The sequence below is a fragment of the Perca flavescens genome, chromosome 15 (assembly GCF_004354835.1).
Source record: "Perca flavescens isolate YP-PL-M2 chromosome 15, PFLA_1.0, whole genome shotgun sequence".
NCBI lineage: Eukaryota > Metazoa > Chordata > Actinopteri > Perciformes > Percidae > Perca > Perca flavescens.
In genome coordinates, this window is record NC_041345.1 from 21,100,606 (window position 1) to 21,128,341 (window position 27,736).

Consider the following 27,736-nt stretch of genomic DNA (forward strand, 5'->3'; position numbering starts at 1 on the left):
TGAGTATCTTTACTGTAGCTCTGGGATAAATGTTTGGTTTGAAAATGGTGCCTTAACTGAATTTCAGTTAATACTTTTAGATCTAAAATCTTAGTGTATATAAAGTGACTAAAGTTGGCAAATGTAGAGAAGATAAAGTACTATATTTCCCTCAGAGGTATAGTAGTTCTAAAGTAGCATGAAAATACTCAACAGAACAATTATCTCAAATGTGTACTGATGCACAGTACTTGAGTAAATGTACAGTTACTACTCTGAGCTTGTAACATGTGCTCTGACTCCCAATTCCAGCCTCCTGTATGGCGGTTTAAAAGCTTGACATCAGCTGTGATGAGAGCAGCTACCTATGCAGAACTGATGGACAGCAAGACACTTAGTTTAGCTAACATTGCATGTTTTAACTGGCTATATGTGTCCTTGAGCTGTAACGCTTGTATTCGGCTGACATGAGAACTCTAGCAGTCACAGTACAGTAATTAAGGCCCAACATCATCCATTCTGGCTCATCACTGCCAAAACTAAAACCTCCACTTCAGCAGGTTATGAGAAAGACCCTGAGAGGGCTCCACAGGCCATTTAGATGTCCTGCTAAACTTCTCTCTGAGACATATCTGCATAATATTCAGCACTCTTAGCAGAAATGTGGATTTCCTGTAAGGATTTTCAAGGTCCCACCTTCTTTCCATTAACCTACAGTGGAGGGAGTTGAAGCACAATTGTTCTCCGTTGAGCAACATTTCAAAAGTTTGAGATTTTCTCTACCAAAGCAGAACATAATCCTCTAAAGGATATTGTGATAAACTGAGCCCTGAAAAGAAGTTGTAAATGTAGAGCAGCGGGAGGAAGAAGCAGGGTGAAACCCTGTGTCACTGGCCATAGGACAGTCATGGAGATGGCTTTGCCGTTACATAATAACCTCCAGAGGCGCTAGCCTCTGCCCTGTTGCAGTTCAAAGCGCTCACACAGCCCTGCTTTACATAATGCCCCCTCTGCTGAATGGGACCGTTAACAGTGCAGAAGTAGGCCATTAATTGCTCCCTCTGTCCCATTCAGGTGAGGTTGGGTGTCCCAGCGGGCGCTCTCTTTATGACCCCGTACATCTGCCCGTACCATTTCCCCCTATTAGCTCAGTCCTCCATCATCTCAAATGAGCTCTCCTCAGAGCCAGAGACTAATGAAGCGGGGGGGCAGACTGGGGGCACAAATTCAAAGAAAGGGGACACATTTATAAATGGGTAAAGATGCTAATACTCAAATTGAAAGTGCTGATTATTGGCACTAATAAACTGTACATTTTGAATAGTTACATTGTTTATGAATAAACAACTTTTAAGTAACATTGGTATTTATTTGCGATTCGGAAAATTCACTTCTGTCGTAAATATGGACAGCTGTACACGTGCATTCATTGGATTAAATTACTCATGATCAGAAACTAGCCTTTCTAACACAACCACACATCAAGCAAATGCAACAGCACAAGACATATGGGTTAAAATAAGGGTCATTAAACATTTGGGCTTGTAAAAAAGTTTTGTAGCTGTAGAATTATTTTGTGAATGTGTAAAAGAAGTGTTGTAGCTGTAGAATAATTTCGTGCATGTGTAAATCTTGTGGAGGAATATTTTAAACAGTGATGTTTCACAAAGTCTGAGCGACGGACACACAAATTTCCTATGTTCGTGTGCGACACTGAAGTTACAAGCACAATGATTTACAAGTACGAATTTTGAGCACGTTGCCCACTGACCATCCAATCAGAGGTAAAATCAAACTGTCCAATCAGGGGGGCTGCTCTTGTCACTCACTCCGTCTGTAACATGCTGGAATCAACCATCGACACGGGAGCGAGCTGACTCTTGTGGGACACAGGTGAGTTAATTACACGTGTTAGCACAGAAATACCAGTAAAGTTTTTAAAATGGTAATTAACTAGATATATCAAGACAGCTGTGCGTGCATCCCGGGGTTACTTAATTAACTTGCACATATTAGTTTGGTGTGGTGTGCTCGTTGCTAACGTCCAGAGCCAGAGATAGTAGTAGTTGCGACACTCTTTGATCTCGCTAGCGGGGTGGTCACGTGGTTCATGTAGGCCTAAAAAGCCTGTATAGTTCCAAATAGCGCCCTTTATCCGCTTGTTAAGTCGTGACGTAACCACACTCCAATAATACTGTTTCCGGGTCCAAACGCCGGGTCCGCTCTAACGGCTCTAACGCTTTTGCCCGACTATGCCGCAGTGCTGTGTCCCGTGTTGTTTAAATAGATCGGAGTTTAAAAAAACTAGTGACATTCAACTGTCTTTTTACCGCTTTCCATGTGACGAGAAAGAGAAGAGGAAATGGCTGCAGTTGATAAGGTAAGTTACAAATATTAAACAAATGAAGAAACTTTGTTCTGTGCCGCCTAGTTAAGATGAAACTAGCTAGCTACGGCTAGTTAGCTAACGTTAGCTTTGGCAACAGTCTACAAACAAGCCGAAGCATGAAGATGTGCGTACGTAGCAAGAAAAAACATTAGACCAGTTTGATATTATGATAATCTGCTAACGTTTCTCATTTCAATAATAATTGAGCATTGTTAGAGGGAGTCTGACATAAGATCAGAATCCTGGTTAATGGCCAGGTATGTTTACATATTTGATTCTGATCTTACATTGCTCAGTGTACATACACAGAACAAGCCTGGCCAAATCCAATCTTGAAGAAGCTGTGTGTGTCTTAGTATGCTTGGTTTCAGGTTATGGAACAAACAATTCCCCTTTTAGTAAATTAGTGTTATATTATGTAATACAGTATTATTAGGTATTATCAAAATTTCACCTGTAGTAGGTCAGTCTGGTCACTAGGAAGGTACTACAACCTTTTGAACATGAAAAGAACTTTAATCAAATATGTTTATGAAACAATTACTGTAATTGTAATGTTACAGTAAAGGAGGTATTGTCAGAATTTCACCAGTAGTAAGTCAGTCAGGTCAATAGGAACATGCTACAACCTTTGAATAATAATAAAAAAAAAAATCCCTTTGGTGAATTAATGTAATTTGATTCTAAAAAGTAATATTTATTAATTTATTAATAATTATATATTTTTTTTTTTACAGACGTGAAAATACAGAACAACATCCCTCCACAGCCAAGAATCAAACATTGCTGCCAGACTGCTTCCAGCCCTTCCCTAACTGTAGGATCGCCCTCGACTGCACAGAGGTTGCCGTCTCTAACACAGAGGGCTTGATGCACAGTGCCATTTGTACAGCCAGTACAAAGGACGAACCACACTTAAGGCTTTAATTGGTGTTGCGCCTAATGGAGTTATTACCTTTGCCAGTGACCTGTACGGTGGGAGTGCCTCAGACAAGGCGATAACAGCTGACTGTGGACTTCTCCAACATTTACATCCCGGTGATATGGTTATGGCAGACAAGGGCTTCACAATTCGTGACATTTTGCCAGAAGGAGTTTCCCTGAACATCCCGTCTTTCCTTGTCAATGGACAGTTTACGCAGGAAGAAGTGAACAATAACCGATTCATTTCGAAAGCTAGGATACATGTGGAGCGTGCAATTCAGCGACTGAAAGCGTTTCACATTTTGGACCACATTCCATACCAGTTTAAACTAAATGTAAACAAGATAGTTAAAGTGTGTGTGTGTCTTACAAATTTACAAACACCCATTCTCCGTGAAATTGTATGAGTTAACTGTGTTTGTACATGCATGAATTTCTGTATATTTGCTTGCATATTTGATTACACACTACATGTACTTACTATAGAGTTAAAAAGACTAAATGTAAATAGGGTTAGGGTAGAATAAGGGTTTGGTTGAGGGTTAGTTTTACAAGTTTTGTATAGCATGAAGGGCTTAAAAACTATAATAATAAATATATGTAATATTTGTGATGTATAATATAAATGTGATATAATAATAAATATGTATAATAAATAAAATACCTGGCTTGTGTGAAATGTCAAAGTTTCATTTATTTTCTTAAAACTGTGAGAGTTGTAAGGTAGGAAAATCTTTATAAAATATAGGGTACACAGCATTTTATCTTATCTTGAAGTAAGTAAAGCACTACAAACATTCAACATTTATCTTAAATTACTTTAAAGCAGTTAAAGGAAAAAAAAAAAAAAAAGGTTATGCACAAAAATAGGCTACAGCTGATTAAATGCAAGAAGCCACAACAAAAGTATTTACAGAAAACAAGGGGAGACACTGGTGAATACATTTAACTAATATCACGTTTCCCAGTTATTTACTTCCATAAAAGCTTTAGTGGGTAGATTTGTTTTCTTTTCTTAAAACTGTGAGAGAATGTAAGGTAGGAAACAATCTTTATAAAATATTTCCAGAGTGTCAATGTTCACAGCCCATGTAGGATCTTTGAGCACTGGCAGAATGACAAGGTCAAGAGGTGTCCACACAAGCAGGTGACAGCTGTTGGCTCGGTCAGGTGCAGGTTTCCCTGGATCTGATGCCAGTAGTTGTGACTTTGTTTTAGTGTCAGGGAACCAACCACTTCATCGAACTCCATGAAAAAGTCCCTACTCTCCGCTGCCTGCAGGATAGTCTTGGTTCTGGCTGACCACGGACACTTGACTTCAATCACGCAGTTTCCAAACACCGTGCCATCAGGAGATCCACCAAGCAGGCCACTATCAGACAGGAACAGTCCCCTCTCTTGTATAACAACACCAGTGCGCTCAGTGTATTCCTGCTTTGCCCTTGGCTCATGCAGGATTCCCCAATCACATGCCTTGGGGGTAGGGGACAAATACCACTGAGTCTTAATAAGTGTATTCTTAGACACAGATGCCTTCATTTTAAATATTCACTTATTAACTACAGCTTACTTTAGATCCTTCTTTGAGGTTGTACTGGCCAAGCAGGGTTTTGAATAAGGAAGGCGGGTAAGACTTCCGCTTGACTGCTGCCAAGACCAAACCAAAGTTACTTGCTGTTATCCTTTTCTTGCGATATGTAAACCTGTTAAAAGAAACCAACGATTAGAGAGACCAATTTTGCTCAACAATTGGAATTACAGTTTCATGTACAAACAATCTGACATTCTCCAGCACACTTCTACATTTTGAGCAAATTTACAGCCTTTAGCAGACAATTTGGAACTGATCCGCAGCCATTCCACAGTTGGTGAAAATCCGGGGTTAGAGTAAATGACAGCAGAATGTCATCAGGGCTAACTTAGTTATGCTTTTGTTGTCTGTTTGCATGCGTTTAAGGTTCAGCGTGTTAGACTCTCTGAACCACCAGAGTATACTTTATATTAATAAGCTTTCTTACCATAATGAGTTCTTAGCCTGGCCAACAGTTGCTTCCTCAATCTGCTGCTTCTCCTGATCATTGACAGCAAGCATTGACAGCACATATAGAGCCTTGTCCTCAGCTTGGACAAAACCTGGGCTGGTCACCAGCCCATCAAACATCTTGATTGGGAGAGTCTAGATATAAAGTTAGGCACAAGTTGTGAAGTCAGTGAGGTGTCCACATACTTAGCCACATAGTGTATACAAAATACATTTGAAATGAAAGCAATGGTTTACATACATACATACATACATACATACATACATATATACATACATACATGTGTGTAGTTTACCAAATTTATTATGAGCCTAAATTATGTATTGTTATTTTTTAACTATATTACACAGTTTGAAACCTACCCCTGGTTCAAATTTTGAAAAATTAAACATATAACATTGTACAAAACAAAATGATTATGTGTTGGATGACAAAACCCTAGCTGAATTGTCATTGATTTAATGTAAGTGTAATTGTGATGTTTCTGCTAATTCTAATGGAACATTAAAGTACAAACGTAAAAAATCTTACCTGAGGTGTCTCTGGACTCAAAATCCACCCCATCCCTGTAAAACGCCCAAGCTGTAACAAGGATGCCTGAGCCCATTCTTTGTCCTCCTGGGTGACAGGTCTTTTGATGCCAGCTGAAATAATGGTATACAAATGGTTATAATGATAAAATGAGTAATGTATTTATCTCAATTTAATAGCATTTTATTATAATCATCATTTATTCATAGCACACAATCTAAGCTTTTAAAAAAAAAAAAAAAAAAAAAAAAAAAAAAAAATCTCAGTGTACATCTCAGCCTCACTGTCTTGCAACTATATTTCAATATGGTGATATGATCATGATTTTTCAGCTGCAATACAACACACCGCGAGTGTATGTTAACTTAAATACGATTAATCTCATTAGCAATAGCTTTAAACCACATTACGTAGTTAAAAAATAATTCAAACCACGCAACATCAACAAACCTATTACAAACCTCGTGTTGTGGATGGTGTCATCTCTGACACTCTCTTGGTTGCAATGTCGTCCCCTTCGGAGCGTTGGCCTTCTTCCACACACATTCCACGTCGGTGCGGGACACATTTTTCTCAACCCAAATCAACAAAGCTGCCATATGATGGCACTTGTCTCTGCCGATTGGGCACTCGCATGTGCTGTACCTGACTGCCTGGCCCTCAACGTGCACCTGTATTGAAAACAATTTAACCCTCACCCTAACACTTCTAAAACACATTGCTGTCAGCGCTGTTACCATAACAATACTTCTGTAGCTAGCCCGGGGCTATCAGATCATACTACTACATTGACTAGCCTAAAAGTTCCCTAAAACCTGACTGTCACATATTTACTTTTTAATCCTCGTTTAGTTACATCCACAGTTATAGCAGTCCTGTACATTTTTTTTCTTTTGAAATACCTCATCCAGAACATGGAATATCACCTTACGTCAACTAGCTAGCTAGCTTACAGCTAACTCACCTCAACCTCGTAAACCTTCTTTTTCATTGATGCCTGGACTCTACCCTTAATTATGCCACCTGAATGATGCGCTACACTAACCACTCTGTTTGAGTTAAAGGAGTTTAAACCCTTTTTGACCGCCAAGGGTACCTCACTAAAGAAGGACGTGATCGTAAATAAATTTACAGGTTCCGCCATTGTTATTGATCTGGACGTGCTGAGCGCTTGGACCCGGAAGAGGCTAAACGTCACGCGTGACGTCAGACTTAACAACCGGATATAGAGAGTGTGGCCAACTCAAATCATGGGCGCCGTATTGGATACCAACGCCAGATGACTCTACAGTGTAACCCTATGGGGTGAATATGTTATCTTGAAATAAATCTCTTATTTTCACAATAAACAGACATATATATGTTATTATCAACGTTTGTCAATATGTAAAAGGCCCTTATGGAAATATTCCAGTGTATATTTACCTTCTATATCGTAAATGGGCCTAAAAAAAATGCCCATTGTAGTGAGTGACCACATCATAAGTCTGAGCAGTGTTTACCTTTGTAATGTCCGCTAGCATACAGGCTAACTATAGCTAGCTTTGTGTTTAACACATAGACAGTAGGCTATATAAACTGGACCAACAGATCCCGTTGCTCTGGACAGAGACCAGTGAAGGATATTAGAAGCACTTTTCCGGTGAGCTCTGAGCGTAACTGCACAGCCTCCAACTGAGCTTGAAGACGTAGATGTGACGTGAGCAACGTGTCTGAAAGTTGGAAGTCTTCTGGTAGCTGTGCCAAGAGAAATCTCAATCATTCCCAATCTTGCAGAGTTGGAGGGCATATGTAAGGAGATAACATGGGCACAGGCTAATTATTGCTAACTAAAATGCTAGTTAACATTAGTAATTAAACTTAAACAGCTAATGTAAGTCGAAACTGCCCGTGAGCTTCTCCTGTACTATACGGTAATTCCTCTACTATGCGACAGTAAGTCACTTGGTTATGACACAATCGTTTGCCTATTTTTACAAAAACGTCTGCTACGGAGCCATAACGTGAGGTACAAGGTAATGGAGCCTTTTATACATTGTTGTGTTTCTTTAGAAATAAACAATGGACAAATAGAGTCTTTAAACGCTTCAGATGTAAAGTTATTTGCTGTCAAAGTGACGTCAAAATGAATGGCAGTCAATGGAATGGTAACGGGAGGTGATCGCTTTGGAACTTTGGAACAGCGCCTGAACACGCCTCCTCTTTTTGCTGAACCGCCCCCAGGAGCTCAAATACATTCCCTAATTTACCGACGTGCGTCTGTGGAGGGAAAAGTCAGCTGTGCGTCAGGTGCAAAATAGGAATGATACATGCATCGGTGTACAAAGTCAATTGCGCTGAGTGCAAGATCGGGCCCTTAGTGTCAGTTTGTGGTCATTTTTAGTCTCGGTGTTTTTTTTTTATGGTTGTTTCTGTAGTAATTGTCCATCAGTTTATGGCTATTTTGCATCTCTGTGTGGTTATTTTGTGTAATTTCTTGGTTGTTTGCATCATTTTGTAGTCATTGTGCCTGGTCGTTTTGCATCTCTTTGCAGTCTTTTGATTAAATTTCCAACAAGAAATGTTATCACTGACACTTTATACAGAGGTTCAGTTTTGGGGGATCCTGGACCTGCATCCAGTTCAGTGATCCATCCATGATACAGGCCTACTACCTATCACCTTCTGATTCTGGTACGGGGACACCAGAGGAGTCCCGTCTGGCCATGGCCCTGATGGTTCGCTCCTTTTATCATGAGCTCTACTCAGAAGAGCCAGGGACAGATGAAGCGTGTGTGTGTGTGTGTGTGTGTGTGTGTGTGTGTGTGATCCTGCAGTGGATCCACCAGTCCAGTCCTGAGGTAGCAGCTGTTGCTAGTAGGACAGCAGCCAAGTAACCAGGATGCATGCTGGGACGGCAGAGAGAAGGGCCAATTATTTGATTTATGTGAGTGTGTGCAGGTGCTTCTACGTGTAACTAGGTGTGTGCATCTGTGTGTTGGTGTGTGTCCTGGCATCGTGGTCCACCGGCTGGCACAGAGTCAGCGCAGGCCGTCCTACAGAGTGAGGGAAGTGCCTGGGTGGGGCTGCAGCGCGGCGTCTGACAGGAGGACAGACTGTGGGAGGGGACGACCACAAACGTAGCACCATTATTACACACGATGGAGGCCACAAGCTCGGCCACTACTGGTCCAATGGTGACTATCTGACTGCTTGACCAAATGAAAATTGTCTCGATGGCCATCTTACTAAGAGGGGCTCCTGCATGAACACACAATTTAAAAAAGTTATTGCGTATTTATATTCATGTCTGTGCCTTTCTCACTGATTTAAAGTCAGTGTAGTCTATATCCACGATGTTCCACTTCTGGGATTGCTCCGGTGCTGCTGGAAATTCCGCCAAAGGGGAAGTCATGCACTTCCATGCACCAATCAGGGTTTAGCAATGTTCAAATGTCAATCTGATTAACAGTTGTTTGAAGCAGATTAGCTGAGTTGTGCTCTTAATAAATAAGACTTTAGCTTTGATTATTGCAATTTGAGTCATTCATATTCAAGGTTATAGAGAAATACTTAACATTTCAGGGGTTTTGAGTCATTTATCAAGCAATATTACTAAACATTTGCTTGTTCCAACTCCTAAAATATGAGGATTTGCTGCTTTTGTTTGTTTTATTTTTAGTTGTCACCACAGGCTTTGGGAAGTTGTGATTGGCTTTTGTCAATGTTTTCAGAACATTTCCAGACTGAATAATACATCAATTAACCAAAAACATTATCTGCATTATCACTAACCCACAAATAATCACTATTTGTAGCCCCAGTGGAAGTCTTTTATTTTTGCACGGTGGAATTCAATGCACCACAGGTTGCTGCAGGGTGGAGGAGTTGGAGATGATGCTCCGTCTATATATTCATCTGTTACGTGGATGAATGGCTTCAACATAAGAACGTGTTTTTACGGCTTGTATTGTTGAACACAATTCTTTTGGCTACACTCCAAACAAGAACATATTTACATTTCATGCTTTTTATACCAGAACTGAGCATTAGTCACAGCCAAGTCACAAATCAGGATGTAAACCGGTGGAAATCATTAACCCACATCAAAAGATTCCCATCAGTATCGTATGTAACACTGACTAAAGCTTTATTTCATCACAAAGGAGGCAGTAGCCCTCTGTGTCTATGTAAAGGACAGTGAATCTGAGCGTTCCTCCTGGGCCTGCCAGACTGCAGCTCCTGCACCCCTGCACTGTGGCATCAGTATTCCAGGCCCGTTCATGGCCACAGCGTTCCCTGAGCTGACGGAGGCAGCCCTGCACTCCGTCTCCCATCACACCACCAGAGGGCAGAGCATGGCGCTCCATTTGCTTCACGCATCCCAGAGCACTTTGTGTGCTGCAGCCTACTTTGGTTCCTCCTCTTTATCTCTCTCTTTTTTTTAAAAACTGCCCTCTATTCAGAGCTGCATCTAAAAGCTTCAGATGATTTGTAAAATAGCAGTGACATAGCTCAGACTCTTTAGTGCATATATTTTTTATTCAGGAAATGGTAAAGCTTCATACTGCTTGTATCAGCAGAGGGGGTGATGTGAATGTGTCATGTCAGACTATGTTTGCTCCAATGATTTTTTTTCTTTTCTTTTGCAGTTGGTTGACTGTGCTTATAGCTCTCTGTTGCCATTCAACTCTGCATGACCCAAAAATAACCCGGGGTGAGCGCAGTCAGCAACTGTTTTCTGGTCAGCACAAACCGGCCGCACACACACATTTTGCACATGCAGATTCACAGTTTGCACGCACAGGAAAAAGAAACATTCCACTGGTAAAAATCCACACACACACACACACACATTTTGCCTTTAGTTGCCAGAGTGGTAATTCACAGAGTGAATGTCGAACGCTGCAGCCTCCTCCTCAGTGACTTAAAGTTGGCGGTCGCTTCGGAGGCTTCAGGTGACATGCCCACACAGATCCCATGGGTGCCTGCTCACTCTGTCCCAGAACGTTGTCCAGTAAAGTCAGAGAAAGGTCATTTGTCAGTTTGATGTGAGGTTATGTAACTTCACAGTCTGCCAGAAACTCAACGCCATGCTCAGAGAGAGAGAGAGAGAGAGAGTGAGAGAAAGAGAGAGATATTGCGCCTAATATTCAGAGCCAGGAGGAGACAGTGGCTGCGGTTGAAAAGTCAAAAAATGACCTCCTAAGTCCTTTTCCTAGCCACTTTTCCTTAACCCTGGTGGTAAACGTCATGAGGTCAAGGAAAGGGATGAAGGAGAATTCAAAAGGAATTGGAATAAGAAAACCGCGGTGCGAGGGGACTGCGGCTGTCCTTACACTCGGCTGTAATCATGCAACGGCGGATGTTATTGACGTGGGTCGGCCAGCGCATCTGGATACTTCGCCCAGTGCGTTCTAAACGTGATGTTTCATGCAGGCTTTTATAAACGTGGACAAACCGGTGGAAAATATTACTGCATCACCATTTTTTCCCCCTTCTTATTCTGTAATAATTACGTTGTTTCATGTGAAGCACTCATAGGTTGTTTCTTGTATGAAAGGTGTTCAACAAGTTTATTCTCATTGGTTGCTCAGCTCACCCTCCTGTCCACTCATTTTGATCCACATGAATCCCAATTAGGATTAATGTATGAAAATAATTGTTACATGTATGCAAGATAAGCAGAACGAGTTAGAACTACGAATCTACTACAGGCTACATATTCTATGTTATAAGGAATAGATGGTTGCAGGTGGGTGACAGAAATACATTATTAATGAGGACAATATTCTCTAAACTGTAAACAGAGCAGAGCTGTCTGCTGCTGTGCACATTTAGACACGAGGACAGCAGTCAGCAGCGTCAGTCCATCGAATATTTCATTAGCTAAAAGTCGAGTAATGTTTTCTCTGTCAACTTTATAATTACATTTTTTAGTTTTGCTGTTTAAATGTCCCACGATATCAGCTGCAGTGGATTACTGCGCACATGGAAACACTTACAGATACTAAAAACAGCATTCTCATCATTACAGTAAATCTTTGAAGAAAACACTGATATATCACGACAATGCATCATTTAAAAGCAATCGCCTATAGAGACTGTAGAAAGGGTGCAAATAACTTATTTGTGTTGGTGTGGGGGTATATCATGAAATTGATTTGAATGGCGTCAGAGCCGATCCGCGCATTCTCACATAATATTCCTACTTTCACACATGGTCATAATAATGTAGTCATATCTGTAGTAAGTTTTTAACAATTTTATTTATATATATATATATACAGTACAGGTCAAAAGTTTGGACACACCTTCTCATTCAATGCGTTATCTTTATTTTCATGACTATTTACATTGTAGATTCTCACTGAAGGCATCAAAACTATGAATGAACACATGGAATTATGTCCTTAACAAAAAAGTGTGAAATAACTGAAAACATGTCTTATATTTTAGATTCTTCAAAGTAGCCGCCCTTTGCTTTTTTATTAATAAGGGAAAAAATTCCACTAATTAACCCTGAAAAAGCACACCTGTGAAGTGAAAACCATTTTAGGTGACTACCTCATGAAGCTCATTGAGAGAACACCAAGGGTTTGCAGAGTTATCAAAAAAAGCAAAGGGTGGCTACTTTGAAGAATCTAATATATAAGACATGTTTTCAGTTATTTCACACTTTTTTTTTTAAGTACATAATTCCATATGTGTTCATTCATAGTTTTGATGCCTTCAGTGAGAATCTACAATGTAAATAGTCATGAAAATAAAGAAACACATTGAATGAGAAGGTGTGTCCAAACTTTTGGCCTGTACTGTGTGTGTATATATATATATATATATATATTGAAATAAGCCATGACGGGCAAACAGGTAACCTGTTTCAGATGCTGCTCTGGGCTCTAAATAAACCAGTGTCTGGTGCGCTGTGTAACTTTGGATCCAGCGAGCCATTCATTCACAGTTCTGTAAACACATGCTCACTGTCATGTTACGCGTTGGAGAGGAGAGTAAAAGTCTTGCATTAACCGGTTTATTAAACCACTCAAACAGTGCCATAAAGTACATTACCTCTTCACCCCGATACCTACCAGAGAGCTGTGCTGTAGCGCAATCAGAACCAAGAATTTTAAAAGGATAATTCAAGTTTATTACAACTCTGGGCTCTTTTTTTGTAGCTTTAGCCATAATTACCTTCGTCAAGGTGGTTCAGTTTGTTTGTTTGTCTGTCATCAGGAATAAAGAATAACTACTGGCCTGACTGCCATGAAACTTGGTGGAAGGGTGTAGCATGGGCCAAGGAAGATCCCACTTAATTTTGGAGCAGATCCGAATCACACGGAGGATACACAAATTATTTTTCACTTTTGTTAACATTGCGAGATAGAGCATGGCCTTGGCGGAGGTCTGCGCTCTGTGAGTGCCCTTCTAGTTTCTATTGGTTTTGATGATTTTGAGGTCACCAAAGTCGCTGACATCTGGGAAAACAGTGACAGCGCCACTGTAAAGTCTGACCTGGCATCAAACATGAGCAGTCAGAAGATCAGACAGGTTGTAAAGAAGTCAACAGTTTAGTCAGATTATCTAAACCCCTTCATTTCAAATCCAAGCCAAACGCCAGTATTAGGCCTAACACTTCTTTCCGGCAGTCTTTGTTAGAGACGAGTTAGTGAACGGAGTGGAGCATTTAGCAGCTAAAGAGACCGATATTTCCTGCAAGAGATGGTAATGACCAAAAACGGAGCTAAAGGAGAGAGAGAGAGAATATTGGAATTACATTTACCAGGTGGACACAAACAATGTTGCTCCTTATCAGAGGTGTCAATTCCAGGTCCAGAAAGTAAAAGTCCTGCCATGTGTTTATTCCACCAATGAACTCAGCCAGCTGATTTCACTACTAATTAGTGAAATCAGCTGCTAATTAGTAAAATCAGCTGGCTGAGTTCATTGGTGGAATAAACACATGGCAGGACTTTTACTTTCTGGACCTGGAATTGACACCTCTGCTCCTTATCTCCTGGATTTGGTAAATTGGCAACAAGTTCACCACATCAACCTAAAAGGTGATTATTTTCTACTGCCCCCAAGTGGCCAAATAACTCACTTATTGTGGGTTTAAAATGTGCTTCTTGCTCCGTCACATCTGTGTCCCCAGATGTCAGCAGTAATTACGTAAGTAGGTGAGTACATTTATTATCACAAAATATAGAAATGCTAGCAAAACCTATCGAGCTATCCTTTAAGGGACTAACCTTTTTTTTTTTTTTTTTTTCAAGACACTATTTTATATTTTCAAATACCAAGGACTTTTAAGGCCCATGAGTGAAGGAAGGACAATTCCACATCCACACACAAAAACACAATAGAAGGCCAGAAGGGAGTTTTTCTCCTGCCCTCTCTCTCTTTCCTCTTGTCCTATTTCCAATAAATGACACTTTGCGCCCTCCAGCAAACACAGCATGGAAATCTGGCCTCTGTGCATTACAGGGCCCCGCTCCGGCTGGGGGGGGGGGAGCTGTCATCAGTTTCGAGAGCTCCAGCGCTATAATATCATTAGTATTAGCGATGGAGCGCTCGCCCTGACCCTCCCTGACATCACTGAGCAGTGTCCAACTCTGTCAGCCTGCCAAAGAAAAAAAAAGAAAAAGGCTTTGACTCTTCAAGGGCATGTCTCCCTTCCTCTGGACTCCAACTCTGCGAGGAGCCAGAGGAGGAGGAGGAGGAGAAGGGAAAATGTCTTCATCCCACACCTGCACAGTGAGTCAGGAGCTGCAGGAACATAATACAGATTAATGTCATTTGCAGTCTGGTGACTGTTCCAATTTTTTTTATCCAATATATTTGTGTTGTTTTTCACCATTTCACCAGCTGCGCCTTGAACTTGTGTCCCAGTAAAAAGAATAGTTTAACAATCAATCCTCAATCTGTATTATTTCCCTATTATTTACCTGCAAACCCCACATGATAAAGGTCAGTCTGAAACCCCTATATTGATTTAAAAGGTTAACAACTCCCCAAATTAGAAATAAGGGCTGAACTTGTCCTCCCCCTCCCAATCTGTGATAGCACAGGTGATGTATTGTTTCTCAGACATTTACCTGCTGTCTCAAAGATCCAACCCACAGCGAAAAATATGTGACATGTTAGAAAATAAAGATGAGAAAGAGACCTAAGGGCAGGATATGAGAGAGAGAGAGAGAGAGAGAGAGAGAGAGAGAGAGAGAGAGAGAGAGAGAGAGACATTCATTCCTAAAAATGAGAGATTCAGACACCTGCACTGGGGCCAGGTGCTGCTTTATAAGAAAGCCAGTATCGCTAAGCCTCCTCCCCAACACACACACACACACACACACACACACTTTCTCTTTAATGTAATCCAGGCTTGTAAAATGACTTCTGTTTATGAATTCTGAATAAAGATGGCTATACATAAAAAAAAAAGACCTATTCATTTAGACTGCTACGTTGACATATTTTTCCCGTCAAATTTATGTAGAGCGGCTTGTGTCAGTGAACTCAGATAATGGCAAATCAGGATCTCAGCACTTTTTCTAATGGAAACCTTTTCTTATTTGATGAATCTGCTGGCCTCTAAACTCCAGGGAGCACATGCTGTGCATACTAACAAACAGAATTCATGCTGTGAATCCCTTTTATTTTACTTATTTAGTCTTTTTCTAGACGTCTCTCTGCACTCAACACATAACATAAAACACACCACGTTCCTGAAGAATTAACCACTTTTGTCTCACAAATAGATTTGCTTTGTATCTGCATATTTGAGCACTTCCTCACACATATACACACTCACAGCAGTATGTTAAGCCCTGAAAGCAATGCATTTAGGGCAGCGGTGTAGAAAGGTGTTGGATGTTCCCTTTACAGTAGAGTAAACTTGGTGGTGTTTTTGCAAACCTGTGTTTCTTTCTCAGGGATGTCTAGAGCGATGCCATGCCTGTCTGTGTCTTACATGCTGTCTTTTCTGAGGCTTCTTACCTCAAAAGAGAGAGAAAATATATGCTCAGTGGTGTGTAAAAGAGCTGTATCTGTGCAGCAGGAGTCAACACTATTATGTTTCTACTTGATAGATTGTATGTTTGAGCTGCTTTATACTAAAAAAACAAGCTTATGAAGTATCTGTACATACATTAAACTCTGTCTTTAAATTGTATAATTGGCACTAAGTTGAGGTAAAGATGTTTTCTAACTCTATTAATCCACTTAAATACACTCATGTCAACATTAGGGTTTTTTACAGGCATCTGAGGGCCAGTGGTGATATTTTTGGATTGTGACTCCCTGTGGTCGATTACAGTGTGTTATCACCATTTTGCAACAGCAGGCAGAGGCTGTGGTTTTAGCAGAGCACACAGAGTTTTATGTCTGACAACTCAGCTCTTTTTTATGGCTGTATGAAGGCTGATGCCAATATATTTCAGAGTGAAGTTGCCAAAAGCCAATATTTTGTGTCAATATTCAGTGTCTGGAAAAAATGGCCATTTTCAAGCCTAAAACTGTTTTCTAAAAGCATTTCCTCATCCCATGTCTCTGCCAAATCAGTTCTCACTAACATATAGTAGAAGTACAAGAGCACACACACACACACACACACACACAGACACACATTTAGTACTGTCATTCATGTGAGGACCCCTACTGACATAATGCTTTCCCTTCTCCTAACTTTAAAGGAGCGCATGCAACCTTGGCTTGTCATACTTGCCATATCTCAGATTGTGTTTAAATGGATAATTCACTGATTAGCATTAAGCTTTGTATCAGTAGAAACCTGGTAGTATTTTTGAATGACCGTGCTTCCCTCCCTCATGTCCCCCTAATACGAGAGATAGCTGTATTGTGTGTCAGGAAAAAAAACTCTGATGATGCAAAAATCGTCATTTTGCGTCATCGGAGGCTTTTTTGGCCAGAAGCTATGGACTACAGACACAAAAAAAAAATTAGCAAAATGACAATTTTGTGAAAAATGACAAGAGTTTCAGAAACACTAAAAAGTTAAATATAGTCACTTTAAAGGACTTTTAAAACTTGGGTTCAGTTTTATGGTTAGAATTAGGCTTAGGGTATGTGTTGGGGTTAGGTTTGTCAGACGGTAGAACTATGTCTGAAACCCGTGTTAAAGTAAGCAGGGGAGTCATTCTGTGTTAAATCAAATTAAACGAAGAACAACTAAAAGCTAAAAGGGAAAGTGAAAGACGGGCGAAAACGCGAGTCAACTTCGGTCGGGCTTATAACAGATGGAGACAATTACGGGATTGTAAATGATTCAAAAACGTCCCCGAATTGCCCCTCAGGTATGTAATATGTCTATTTCATTCATAAAATAACTTTACAATGCGCGATGTGGTTGTATGTCAGTAGCCGACATTAAATTACTTCCGTTTAGTGCAAACGTTTTATTCATTTTAGTCCGTGTTTGTGTTGGCCTACTATTTTCCTTTCCCTTGTCTCCCTGTACTTGTGTAAAGTGTCCTTGGGTTTCATGAAATGTGCTATATAAGTTATTACTACGTTGGTTGCTACAACAAACTCTTAATGCCTTGGCTCCTGACACAGTGACAGTGATAACGTTACCCGGTTTAGCTCACAAGACATCCAAAGTAGTTACTGTATGCAATGCTTGAAATGCAACGATACATCTGTAACGTATTCTCTTATTGTAAATTAATGATTTTCTGTCTGAGCAAAACATTCATCGCGACTAAATGGCCTCTCCGTAACGCTAACTCTGTAATATACAGTGGGCAACACAGCACCGTAAAGAAAAGAGTTTCATGACAGCAGGTGTGTGGTAAAAACACTACCGCTTTTGTCCAAAGCGGTCGCTAGAATCAACACAAACTGAAAGTTACATATAGCCACTTTAAAGAAGTGAGAACCAGTTTGGAATGTCCTTATTTTGCAAAAAAATTTCTTGCCCTTAAAGTCTGAAACTTTTCCACTGCATAGTACCGCTAAACTAGACTTTACTCGACTTTTTTGGTTTTTCATTAGCAAAAGTTGTGGATAGTACCTGGTACTTTCTTTGGTCCTCACCTGGACGGAAACGCAAGAACACACCCACACACACAAACTATGAGGACACAGCATTGACATCCCTAGTCCTAACCTTTACTTTAAAGTCTCAACTGTAACCCTAAAAAGTCTTGACCTTAAATAAAGAGGCAACTTCCAACATTGTGACTAAATTAACTCATCTTTGTCCCCACAACATGATTAATACAAGTCCACACACATACTATCCCATATGTCTTTTATGGTCCCAAGGGATGAGAATAAAAACACATTTTTATTACACACACACACACACACACACACACACACACACACACACACACACACACACACACAAACAACACAAAATTGTATTTTTAGGGCCATGCCTGACCTCGGGAACAGACATCACACTCTTAACTCAACATCAACTTACTTGATTTTTCCAGAGCTATTAACAGCATCTCATGGTCTTCATCAGCAAATGGAGTTAGTTGTGTGTGGAGGAGTTGGCATTACTTGATCTAGGTGTGAAACTTTGATCACAAAACAGTTGAAAGACAATACAGTTGAAAGACAAAACAAAAAAAGATGAAAGCTCTTAAAAAGCAAGTAAGTGAACATTGAGTTCAGATTAATTTGTCAAATGAGACACTGGCTTCGCTCATCTTTTTCGGGCCTCTTAAAATCCTTCAAATGAAACAATCTGAGACTAAAACGTGTTCATAACCTGCGATGAAGTGGACATTGCTTCATTTTAAGGGCACTCTATTCTACAGCTTACCATAAAGACAAATAGTATACTTTCAAGCCCAATTTACGTAGTTTTTTTTTTTTTTGCTGTCTGTGAAATGGAAACAACATTGCAGATATGATGATGTGACAGACAGACAAGTGTTAGTACTGGTAACAAGAAGGTGTTATAAGGTAAAGTGTGTTAGAGACACGCAGGAAACATGGTGATTTGTTCCCCCTAGGGTTCGTATTTTATTCATCAGGACTTGATGCATCCAAGTATAGGATCATTCGGTTTTGGCACCTTTTAAAGATTTCATTTTCAATTTGAACAACACATTAAAAATCAAATGAAACAAAGAAATGACTAAGGCTGTGTGAGTTTTTAAAAATAAAATACATACATACATATATTTATATATTTATAAAGAAATCAACCAAACCATTTAAAAAAGCAGTTTTGTTCAATGTAGATTGTTTGGTTTGTCTCACAAAAGCAATAAGATAAAATATACTAAATAAATAAAAAAAAGAAAACATAAGAAAAATACACATGAAAACATTAATACGTTAAACTTTAGCGTCTTTGCTTTTTTTCCCCTTATAATTATTAACCTTTAAAACTTAAGTTTCTCAAGAGCAGATTTGCTGTAATTTTATAGCATGCATTTAATTTCTGAAATTGTGAGTCACTTAGCTTCTCTTGTACTATTTCATATTTAACTTGTTTTTATTTTTGTGTTTGGCGTCCTCTTCTTTTCCTTCCCCTCTGCTCCTTCCTTTTTATTTTGTAGAAGTCGTGTTTGGAGTCTTTGTGAACTTTGACCCCTTTTGTTAGCTCTTTCTGTTAAGGGGTTCAACTCTCCTGTTACGACCCCCCCAAAAAAGAAAGCGAACAGGGACTGAGAAAAAGACGAGAAGGTTCTGTTAAAAGAATAGATATTATTCTACTGTTGACTGTCTGCATCTGCCTTTGGTGGCGTCAGTCGGCGTGTACTGCTAACTACCTACAGCACCTTCTCTTGTTCTCAACCTTCAAACAAACAGATACTAAAAGAGTCTTTTCTCAAACCAACAGCACTTGGTTTAGTTAACTTGGTTTTTCTTCTTTTTTGCTTCGGTAAAGTCTGTAACTCTTGATTATTAACGTAATAATTTATTTATAAAAGTTATTTATTTATTTTTATATATATATATATATATATATATATATATATATATATATATATATATATATATATATATAGTACCTTTGTTAGAGATTACAGATTGGGCTAATTCTTACTGAATCCCAAACTGTAACAATTCACAGTTTTAATGCAAAAAAGAAATGAGTCTATAAATAAAAGAGGTGTGAATCTGAGTGGTGGGCCTGCTGAGGGGGAGCTTGGCCTGTTGCTCCAACCAAACTTGCGAGGCAAAACTGTCAAACCAAAGGACTATGAAATCATGAAATATATATCTCATAAATGCCCAGACTCTCCCACCCTGCCTTTCAGTGCCCCAGACCTCATAAACAAACCCTGCGCAAAAAAATGACAGATCTCACTCTCTGTGGACACCCTGACCCATTCTCACTGTTCTGCTATTTAATCCAGGAACACAGCAGACTTGTTGAAACTCTCTCAACAATGGTAATGGAAAAGTCATGCAGCTGAACAAAAAGAACAAATGTCTATAAACATGGAAATCCATCTTCTCCTGGGACGTACCGCGCCCACAGGGGTTCCCGTGTCTCCTGGTCTCCGCCGGGCTGCCCTGGCCTGTGTCGAATCCCTCATACTGGCGTAGTGCGGCGGTTGGCTGTGTTGGTCTGGCTCGAGTCTTTCAGGTCCTTCTGGATGCAGTTGTGGACTTGCAGGAAGCCGTGGTCCCTCTCAGAGTTGTAGGTGGCGGTGGGCGTGCCGGAGGACTTGAGGGTGTCCCGGGGCAGCGTGTACATGGAGATCTCCGTGGATGGCAGCGCGCTGAAGCCCTTGAGGCCCACCGGCGAGGTGTCGCGGGAGTGGGACGGGTCTGTGGAGCGGGAGGAGGAGCGCGAGCGGCGTCTGTATCGGTAGCGATAGCTGGGGATTCGTGTTATGGCTGAGCCTTGGAGGTAGTCGGCTGCGCGCGCCCCTATTCGGAGCTGTCGATGGCGGTCGATGAACATGTGCACAGCCAAAACGCCCACCATCTCAGCCATGATGAAGGAGAGGGCACCAAAGTAGAAGGACCAGCCGTAAGAGTAGCTGTTCTTCTTCGAGTCGCTTTTTGAAGGGTCCCCCGCGTTGGCTGATATGTACACGATGATCCCGATGATGTTGCTCAGGCCTGAAGGGTTGGGAGGTGCAGGATGGAGAGGGATGGGTTATGGGTAATGGGTTCGTGGGGAAAAGGACACAGAAAACAAAACACAAAGTATCAGTCAGGATGAGCTCACAGGCCGAGTTATTCTTAGTGTATGCTTAACTTAATGCAGTATCATACCAAATATGTTCTGATTCATGCACTGTACACAGTGTACTAATCCTGTCCAACTCTCCATCCAACATGACTGATCTGAGACTCCTAATCTTTGCCCTTGCAGCGAGAAAAAAGGCGGCTTCCGTTCTTGATGCAGATCATTTGGGACAGGATATAACATAATCATCACATCCCATCATACATCCACATACAGTATATACTTTGACTTGTTTAGTTAAGTCACATATGGAGAAATGTTTGATCTAGGAAGATGGATCGTAGGGAAAGTGTGTCAGGGACACCGTATTTTTAGAGATGAGTCTCAATGGATGACTTTAGCCCAGCAACAAGATCAAGAGAAAAGAAAAGAGGACAAGATAAGGAAGAATAGAAGAAGTGACTTGTCGCCAGTGTTGTGTGTAACGTTACTGTAACGCGTTACGCTACTACTGAAAATGTGGTAACGAAACGTAGTTCCTTTTTCAATTCAATACTTTTCCCAGGGACAGATTTGACTGCGACACTGCCTTCTCACAAGCTCCACACGGTACGTGACAGAGGCTGGTGGCAGAGCAATCATGGCAAGCGAGAAGCAGCCAAAGCTAACTTTTGAGAGCGTTTTAAGCTTTGTGGCTTTTTGCTGGACGGCGCTCTGAGAACAGGCAGACACAAAGCTGACAACCTCACAGATGGATGCGGTGGAGATGACCTCATACATACACGCAGCGGACCACTGTGGACTTGTGTCGGTTGCACGGACGCATGTGTCTACGACAATGCACGGACCATCGTGGCTGCGCGACCGGTACAAGTCGATACAGACATTACATACACTAACCTGCCGACCATTCAACCCGCGCTGGACTCATTCATAATGAATCAGCCGTCACTCTGTGAGTAGAGAATCCAGTGTGCAGTGTAGTTCAGACACTTCACTGATAAACCAGAGATTAGCTTTATGGTCAAAGATAGTTTTTGTATAATTAACTTAAGTCTCTGCCAGAGACGCCTACTTTTAAAAGTAAAGTAAAAGTAACGAGTAACGTAAAAAGTTACTTTCCATAGGGGGTAACTTAGTAAAGTAACTAGGGCTGTCAATCGATTAAAAAAAAATTAACTAATTAATTGCACAATTTGCTGTAATTAATCACGATTAATCGCTTTTTTAAATTGAGACTGAAGCTTATAATAATGGATATTTAAATGCTAAATCACTTAACTTTGCAAATATGAAGAAAAAAACAAACAAGGAAAGGTTCTGCTAAGTTCAGAATGTTTAATATCTTTCAGAACAACAGCAGCAACAATTTGGCTTATTTAGTCCTGCTGAAGGCTGCTGAAACGGCTAGAAACTGTCTGACTTGAGAGCAGATTTTTGTCACTGTCCCCGGCTGCTGTCGCCTGCTCTCGTCTACTTTACAGGCGAGGCGCAGTTCATCTCCAACGAGCCGAGAGTTCAGTCGGCGGCAGGGCAGTCGGGACTCACCCGGAAATGGCAAGCAGGATGAGGTGACTAGTATCTCAAAATCTGACAAAAATCTTCTAAACTGACCTTTGTTGAGCTGAAATGAAGACAGATTCAGCAACTGCACGGCCTATTTCTTGCTGAAAATGTTTTCAGAAACATGTTTCAGTGAACTATTTTAGTACAATATGAGATCGTATTCTGAACGGCCGCCATGACAGTCTGGCTTTGGATTTCCGGAGAAAACAAACCCATGTGACGCGTTTGTCCAATCAGCTGCCGGTTTTCATTACTTGGGCAACAATACAGAGTAGCGCCGCCTGCTGTTATGGAGGTGTATTACGTTTCTCAGCCGCCACATGAAGTAAACAAACACAGCTGCGTTAATTTCGTAAATTTTTTTTTTAACGAGTTAAATTAACGCAAAAATTAACGCGTTAATTTTGACAGCCCTAAAAGTAACGGATTACTTTTTAAAGAAGTAACGAGCAAGCACTACTTTTTAAAAATAACTTCCCCAACACTGCTTGTCCCTGCAGTACAAGAGACGACCGGTGCATGGCCTTTTTAATTTATTGTTGTGATATAATGTTAATCACAAAAGATCCATCTACTAAACCCTCTAAACTTTTTTTGGACTTTGGACAGAGCCATGCTAACCAGTTGCTGGCTGCATATTTAACGGAAATTTAACATGATGGTGAGGTTAGAAAATAATTTGATAACATGAAATTCATCTGAAATGACTGGCTCATACATTTTGGTGGTCATTTGTAAGCTGCTATTCTAGAACCAACGAAAGGTTTTTATTGTAAAGCCACTGCTGGAGGCAGTCATGGAAGCTAAAAAAGTATTTTTTTAGGATTATGTATTTGTCATTTTTTTCCTTCATTACATAGTTTAACAGTGAAGAGGCAGACAGGAAACTGGGGGAGAGAGAAAGGGACAAGAAGCAACTGCAGCAACAGCTGGAATCGAACCAGCAACGTTGTAGTTATTTCCTTCCAGAAAAATGCGTAGTTTTCTTCTGATTGTTGCGCGCAAAAATCCTTGATTATGCGGCACGTTTTCTTAAAAAATGCGATGGAATATGCGGGATATTTATTCAGTTTTATGCGATGAAATTGCGGGAACTTGCAAAAATTGCGGGAACTTGCAAAAACTGCGGTTTGATGAAAAAAACCCTGCTTTTCGATGATGTTCACGTTGCGTAATTACGTCACTTCATAACGTTCCCATGGCAACAGGGGGAAATGGCTGCTCTTGTGTGAAGTAAACGCAACATTTTTCAACTTTCTGCTAAGATATATGACTTTTTTGCAACAAAAATGTGGGGATTATGAAATCATGCAAGCCCTGCATATTTTCCGTGGAAATCGGCAATTTATGCGGCGACAGTGCGGCGTATTTGAAAAAATGCGGCCCCCGCATAAATATGCGGACTTTGGCTGATTATGCATTGAATTATGCGATCGCATAATCACGTTTTTCTGGAGGGAATGACTTGGCTAAGGCACTACCAACCAGGCATTGTTCAATAAAACTGGTCAAATTCAAAGACACAAGAGGCGCTTTCAAGAGGTGGTTCGCCTCACCTGCAGACACAAAGAAGATTCCTGCGCTGAGGATGATGTTGTGGCGTGACTTGTAGAACTCACTGGCAGCTATACACAGGCCTCCCATGAAGAGCAGGATGACACTGAGGATGGGGAAGATGCTGGAGGCTCGCACCGCACCTGCAAATCAGCGGAGGGCAGAAAAAAAAGGGTGGAAGGAGTGTGACGGGAGAATGGGATGTAATTTTGGTGATGAGAAGAACAGCCAACAGGGGAACAACGAAAGAGGGGAAATGGCAGTGGGGAGTCAAGGGATGAAAGAAACGATGAGTGTAAAGAAACAAAGAGAGAAATGCACATTAGAATCCATTTCAGCATCTGCTCTTTGTGTGTGAGCACATCCTAATCAACACCCCATCAGGCCTGTGAAAGACTCCATCAACACTGTCTAGTGAGTGTGTATCCCCACAGTGAGCCTGTTACCCAACCTTATGTAATCACACCGCTTGACTCTCCCTCTCCACCCCCCTCTCTCTCCCTCTCTCTCTCTCTATGCACACTTATCTGCAGACCACAGAGCTAACTAGCTTTATGTAGCATTGTGTGAATGGCAGTCAACAGAAGTGCTACGGGGCTCTGGCGTGTACTGTATATGAGCCGGGATTGCGGGGCAGAGGGATGCAGCCCGGGTCCTTGAAGCAAAACAGCGTCCTTGCAGCTAAAAGGAGAAGAGGTACAGTATACTTTTTGTGGTCAAGCCAGGGTCAGAAAAGAGCTGCGCCGTCAGGTGTCAGGTAAAATTAGAGCCCTATTTGAGTTCAAGAAGCAGACAGTTGTTGGGAAACAATGAGTAAGTCACCTCCAGCCATCCTTTCATACTCTACCTCCCCTCCATCTCTCCCCCCTCTCTCCTGTTTAACATGCACACTTAAACTTTCATCAGGCTGGTTAAATTTTCACCACTTCACCTCATCTCCCCACGTGGCTGCCGCCTCAGCACTTTCCCACCTTCTCCCCAAAGTGCTGACGCCGGGCTGGGTGGCTCTGTGCTGAACTCGGCCGCCTGCATCTCCACAGGGACCCGCCGAGGCTCCTGGCGGGCCATCTGCCTGCCTACCTGCTGCCATTCATTGCCTACCCCCACCCCCTAACCCTTCTCTCTAACAGGGATTCACTTATCCTCTACTTATCCTCCACCCCACCCCCCAACCTAGGGCTGTAGCGATACACTAATCTCACGATACGATACAATACACAATATTCAGCTCACGATATGATATATATCACGATATTCAGCCAACGATACGATTTGATACGATTCGATATAATTCGATACACTTACATCATTTTCTGAAAGATTTAAAGGGGACCGAGTGATTTTGGTGACATCTTGTGAGTGTTCCATTTACTTGGATTTAATTAATTGAACTGAAAACATCAATTACACAATATATGTCTCTGACTGGACAGAGAGTCTACAGCAGGGATCATCAACTACATTTTTTTCAGAATTTTTCTAAGCACTGGCGGCCGGACTTTCAAATAAAATAAAATAAAATGAATTTATACCTAATACGCCTATTCTTTTTCAGTTTCTTACTGAATTAATGCTTTTTTATTTTTTTTTTACATGTATTAGTGTGAGCAAACTCCTAAAAAACATGGAAACTCCCTAATGATAACTGTCTCTTTAACTAGAAAAAGATCTCAGACTAAGAGGCAGTTCACTGAGGAGTGATGGTTAAAGTCTGTGATTATGGAAAAATGATTGTAGTATGCAGCATCCTGATTGGTGGAAAATGCTTGCAGAAAGAGAGGCTGTTGTCAGGTAAACATGTCACTGTCAAAGAGGCTGAAGCAAAAAGTTGAAGTGGAAAGGCCAAAAGACCAGCTTTAATGATGAATGGACTGATAAGCAGGCTATGCACTCGTCATGTATGCCTCATTTGCAATGAAACGATGTTGTTGCAAAATAATACAACCAGCATCATCATCATCATCATCACTGAACATAACGATCGCGTCATTCACGTGCATATTAAGTAGCTCCAGATTGTCCGCTCCAGCGGAGAGTTTGGTTTGTTCAGCCAGCAGTGAGGTTTACAAGAATTTGTCAAAATTTCCAGATTCCCGGCAACATAAGAGAAACAGTTAGTCTACAAACCGGGGGCTTTTGTTTTAGCTTGATTGTAAAAATTCGCTATTTGCAGAGTAGAGCTGTGTTTGCGTAAAACAGCGCGGTGGACTGAGCAGATTGAAATATCGCTTTCTACATGTTTATGCCGGTCTACACAGGTGAGTGCATTGATAAGTATTGTAGCCTATTTACAGAAAAGAGACAGCGTGAGTTCATCTGCCCCAGCGGCCGTTGGTAACTCTGTATCGTTCCCAGTCAGGTGCTGCGTGTTTTAACCTTTAACACACACACATCTCGGCTCAGCGGTGTGTGTGTTTTAACGCACACCCATCTCGGCTCAGCTGTGTGTGTGGAGCTCGGTCATTGCTGTAGAGAATCCCGGCATGTGAATAGAGATGTAAATACAGGGGGCTGGGTTTTTGCTCTAAATGCTTGAAATGATAAATAACAGTACACATTTTTTCCTCTTTACATTTTGTGAATTCATGATTATTCTGCGGCCAGACTAAAAGCTTTGGCGGCGGGCCGCCAGTTGACGTTGGCTGCTCTACAGCGACACTAACGGCTGGCTGACCAAATCGCTCTTCCTGCAACGTGAACGGGGGTAAACACGGGGTATTTGAATGGGACTTATGTATCGATACTCGCGGCATAAAAATCGATACTTTCTTGGGGAATAAAATATTGATTTATATCGCAGAATCGATAAAATTGCTCAGCCTTACCCCACCCCCTCCCTCACAATACCCTAAGTCTTTGTTGCACCCGGCTTGGTAGGTAAGCCACCCTTAGCCCACAGGCGGGCTGATAGGCAGCAGTCAACAGCTGCAATGGAAGAGAGCGCCAAGCGGTGGCCACGGCTGGCTGGATCATCTCTTACCCTCCACTGGGCTCTCAACAGCAACCACAGCAAGGCTCTGTGTGTGGCTTCATACTGTATGTGCTATTGTGCTGCATGCATCCAAACATGAAGATGTTATTCACGCAATTATTAATTATTATTATTAATTAGCTCGTTTCGATGGGAAGGCCAGCTGTGTGTGTGTGTGTGTGTGTGTGTGTGTGTGTGTGTGTGTGTGTGTTGTAGAGGAGGATTAGAGATACTGGCTTTCTTATAAAGCAGCACCTGGCCCCAGTGCAGGTGTCTGAATCTCTCATTTTTAGGAATGAATGACCGACCTGACCCGAGCCCGACACAGTTAAAATAAAAAAAAAATTCTCATACTAATGACACATAAGTTGGTTTGTGTGGAAAGCCCGCTTTTATTAAGCAACTGTAGGAAGGAAAATTCAATTCAGTTCGGAAATGTCAACAGATGAGTGCATCAGCGCACACGGGGCAACAAGCGCACGTTAACACAGGCGCGCACCTACATAATAAGCTTTTTTAAATTTAAAATGTTCAATACCTTATCGCGCTGATGTAACCGAGCCTGACCCAAACCCTAACATCATATATAAATATCTGTCCGAACCCGGCCCGGCCCGTCGGGCTCAGTTCAGGTATCCATCCTCTAGTGTGTGTGTGTGTGTGTGTGTGTG

General features: G+C 41.2%; 2 protein-coding genes across 2 annotated transcripts in view; both read right to left on the bottom strand.

Annotated features, from left to right (window-relative positions):
• Positions 1-4,372: 4,372 nt before the first annotated feature.
• Positions 4,373-10,214, bottom strand: LOC114570182 (uncharacterized). Its single transcript, XM_028600437.1, has 7 exons — positions 10,154-10,214; positions 8,905-9,105; positions 6,327-6,395; positions 5,866-5,978; positions 5,311-5,468; positions 4,863-4,995; positions 4,373-4,765 (listed from the first exon to the last, which is right to left on the bottom strand). Exons 1-7 carry the CDS (start codon positions 10,212-10,214, stop codon positions 4,373-4,375), a joined length of 1,128 nt encoding a protein of 375 aa, XP_028456238.1.
• A 9,723-nt stretch (positions 10,215-19,937) lies between these two features.
• Positions 19,938-27,736, bottom strand: part of cacng2a (calcium channel, voltage-dependent, gamma subunit 2a) — a 70,574-nt gene continuing 62,775 nt past the window's right edge. Inside the window, exons 3-4 of the mRNA XM_028599160.1 lie at positions 24,097-24,237; positions 19,938-20,904 (exon numbers count right to left, since the gene is read on the bottom strand). Of these exons, the coding sequence (XP_028454961.1) occupies positions 20,369-20,904; positions 24,097-24,237 (677 nt within the window). The 3' untranslated portion in view covers positions 19,938-20,368. The remainder of the gene's footprint in view (positions 20,905-24,096; positions 24,238-27,736) is intronic.

Excerpts from the sequence above, each read along its gene's own strand:
- LOC114570182 (XM_028600437.1), bottom strand. The coding sequence starts at position 10,214 with ATGGAGCGCCATGCTCTGCCCTCTGGTGGTGTGATGGGAGACGGAGTG. Across the intron at positions 5,979-6,326 it reads GACACCATCCACAACACGAG|CTGGCATCAAAAGACCTGTC; the intron begins GTTTGTAATAGG and ends CCATTATTTCAG. Across the intron at positions 5,469-5,865 it reads TGAGTCCAGAGACACCTCAG|ACTCTCCCAATCAAGATGTT; the intron begins GTAAGATTTTTT and ends CTTTATATCTAG.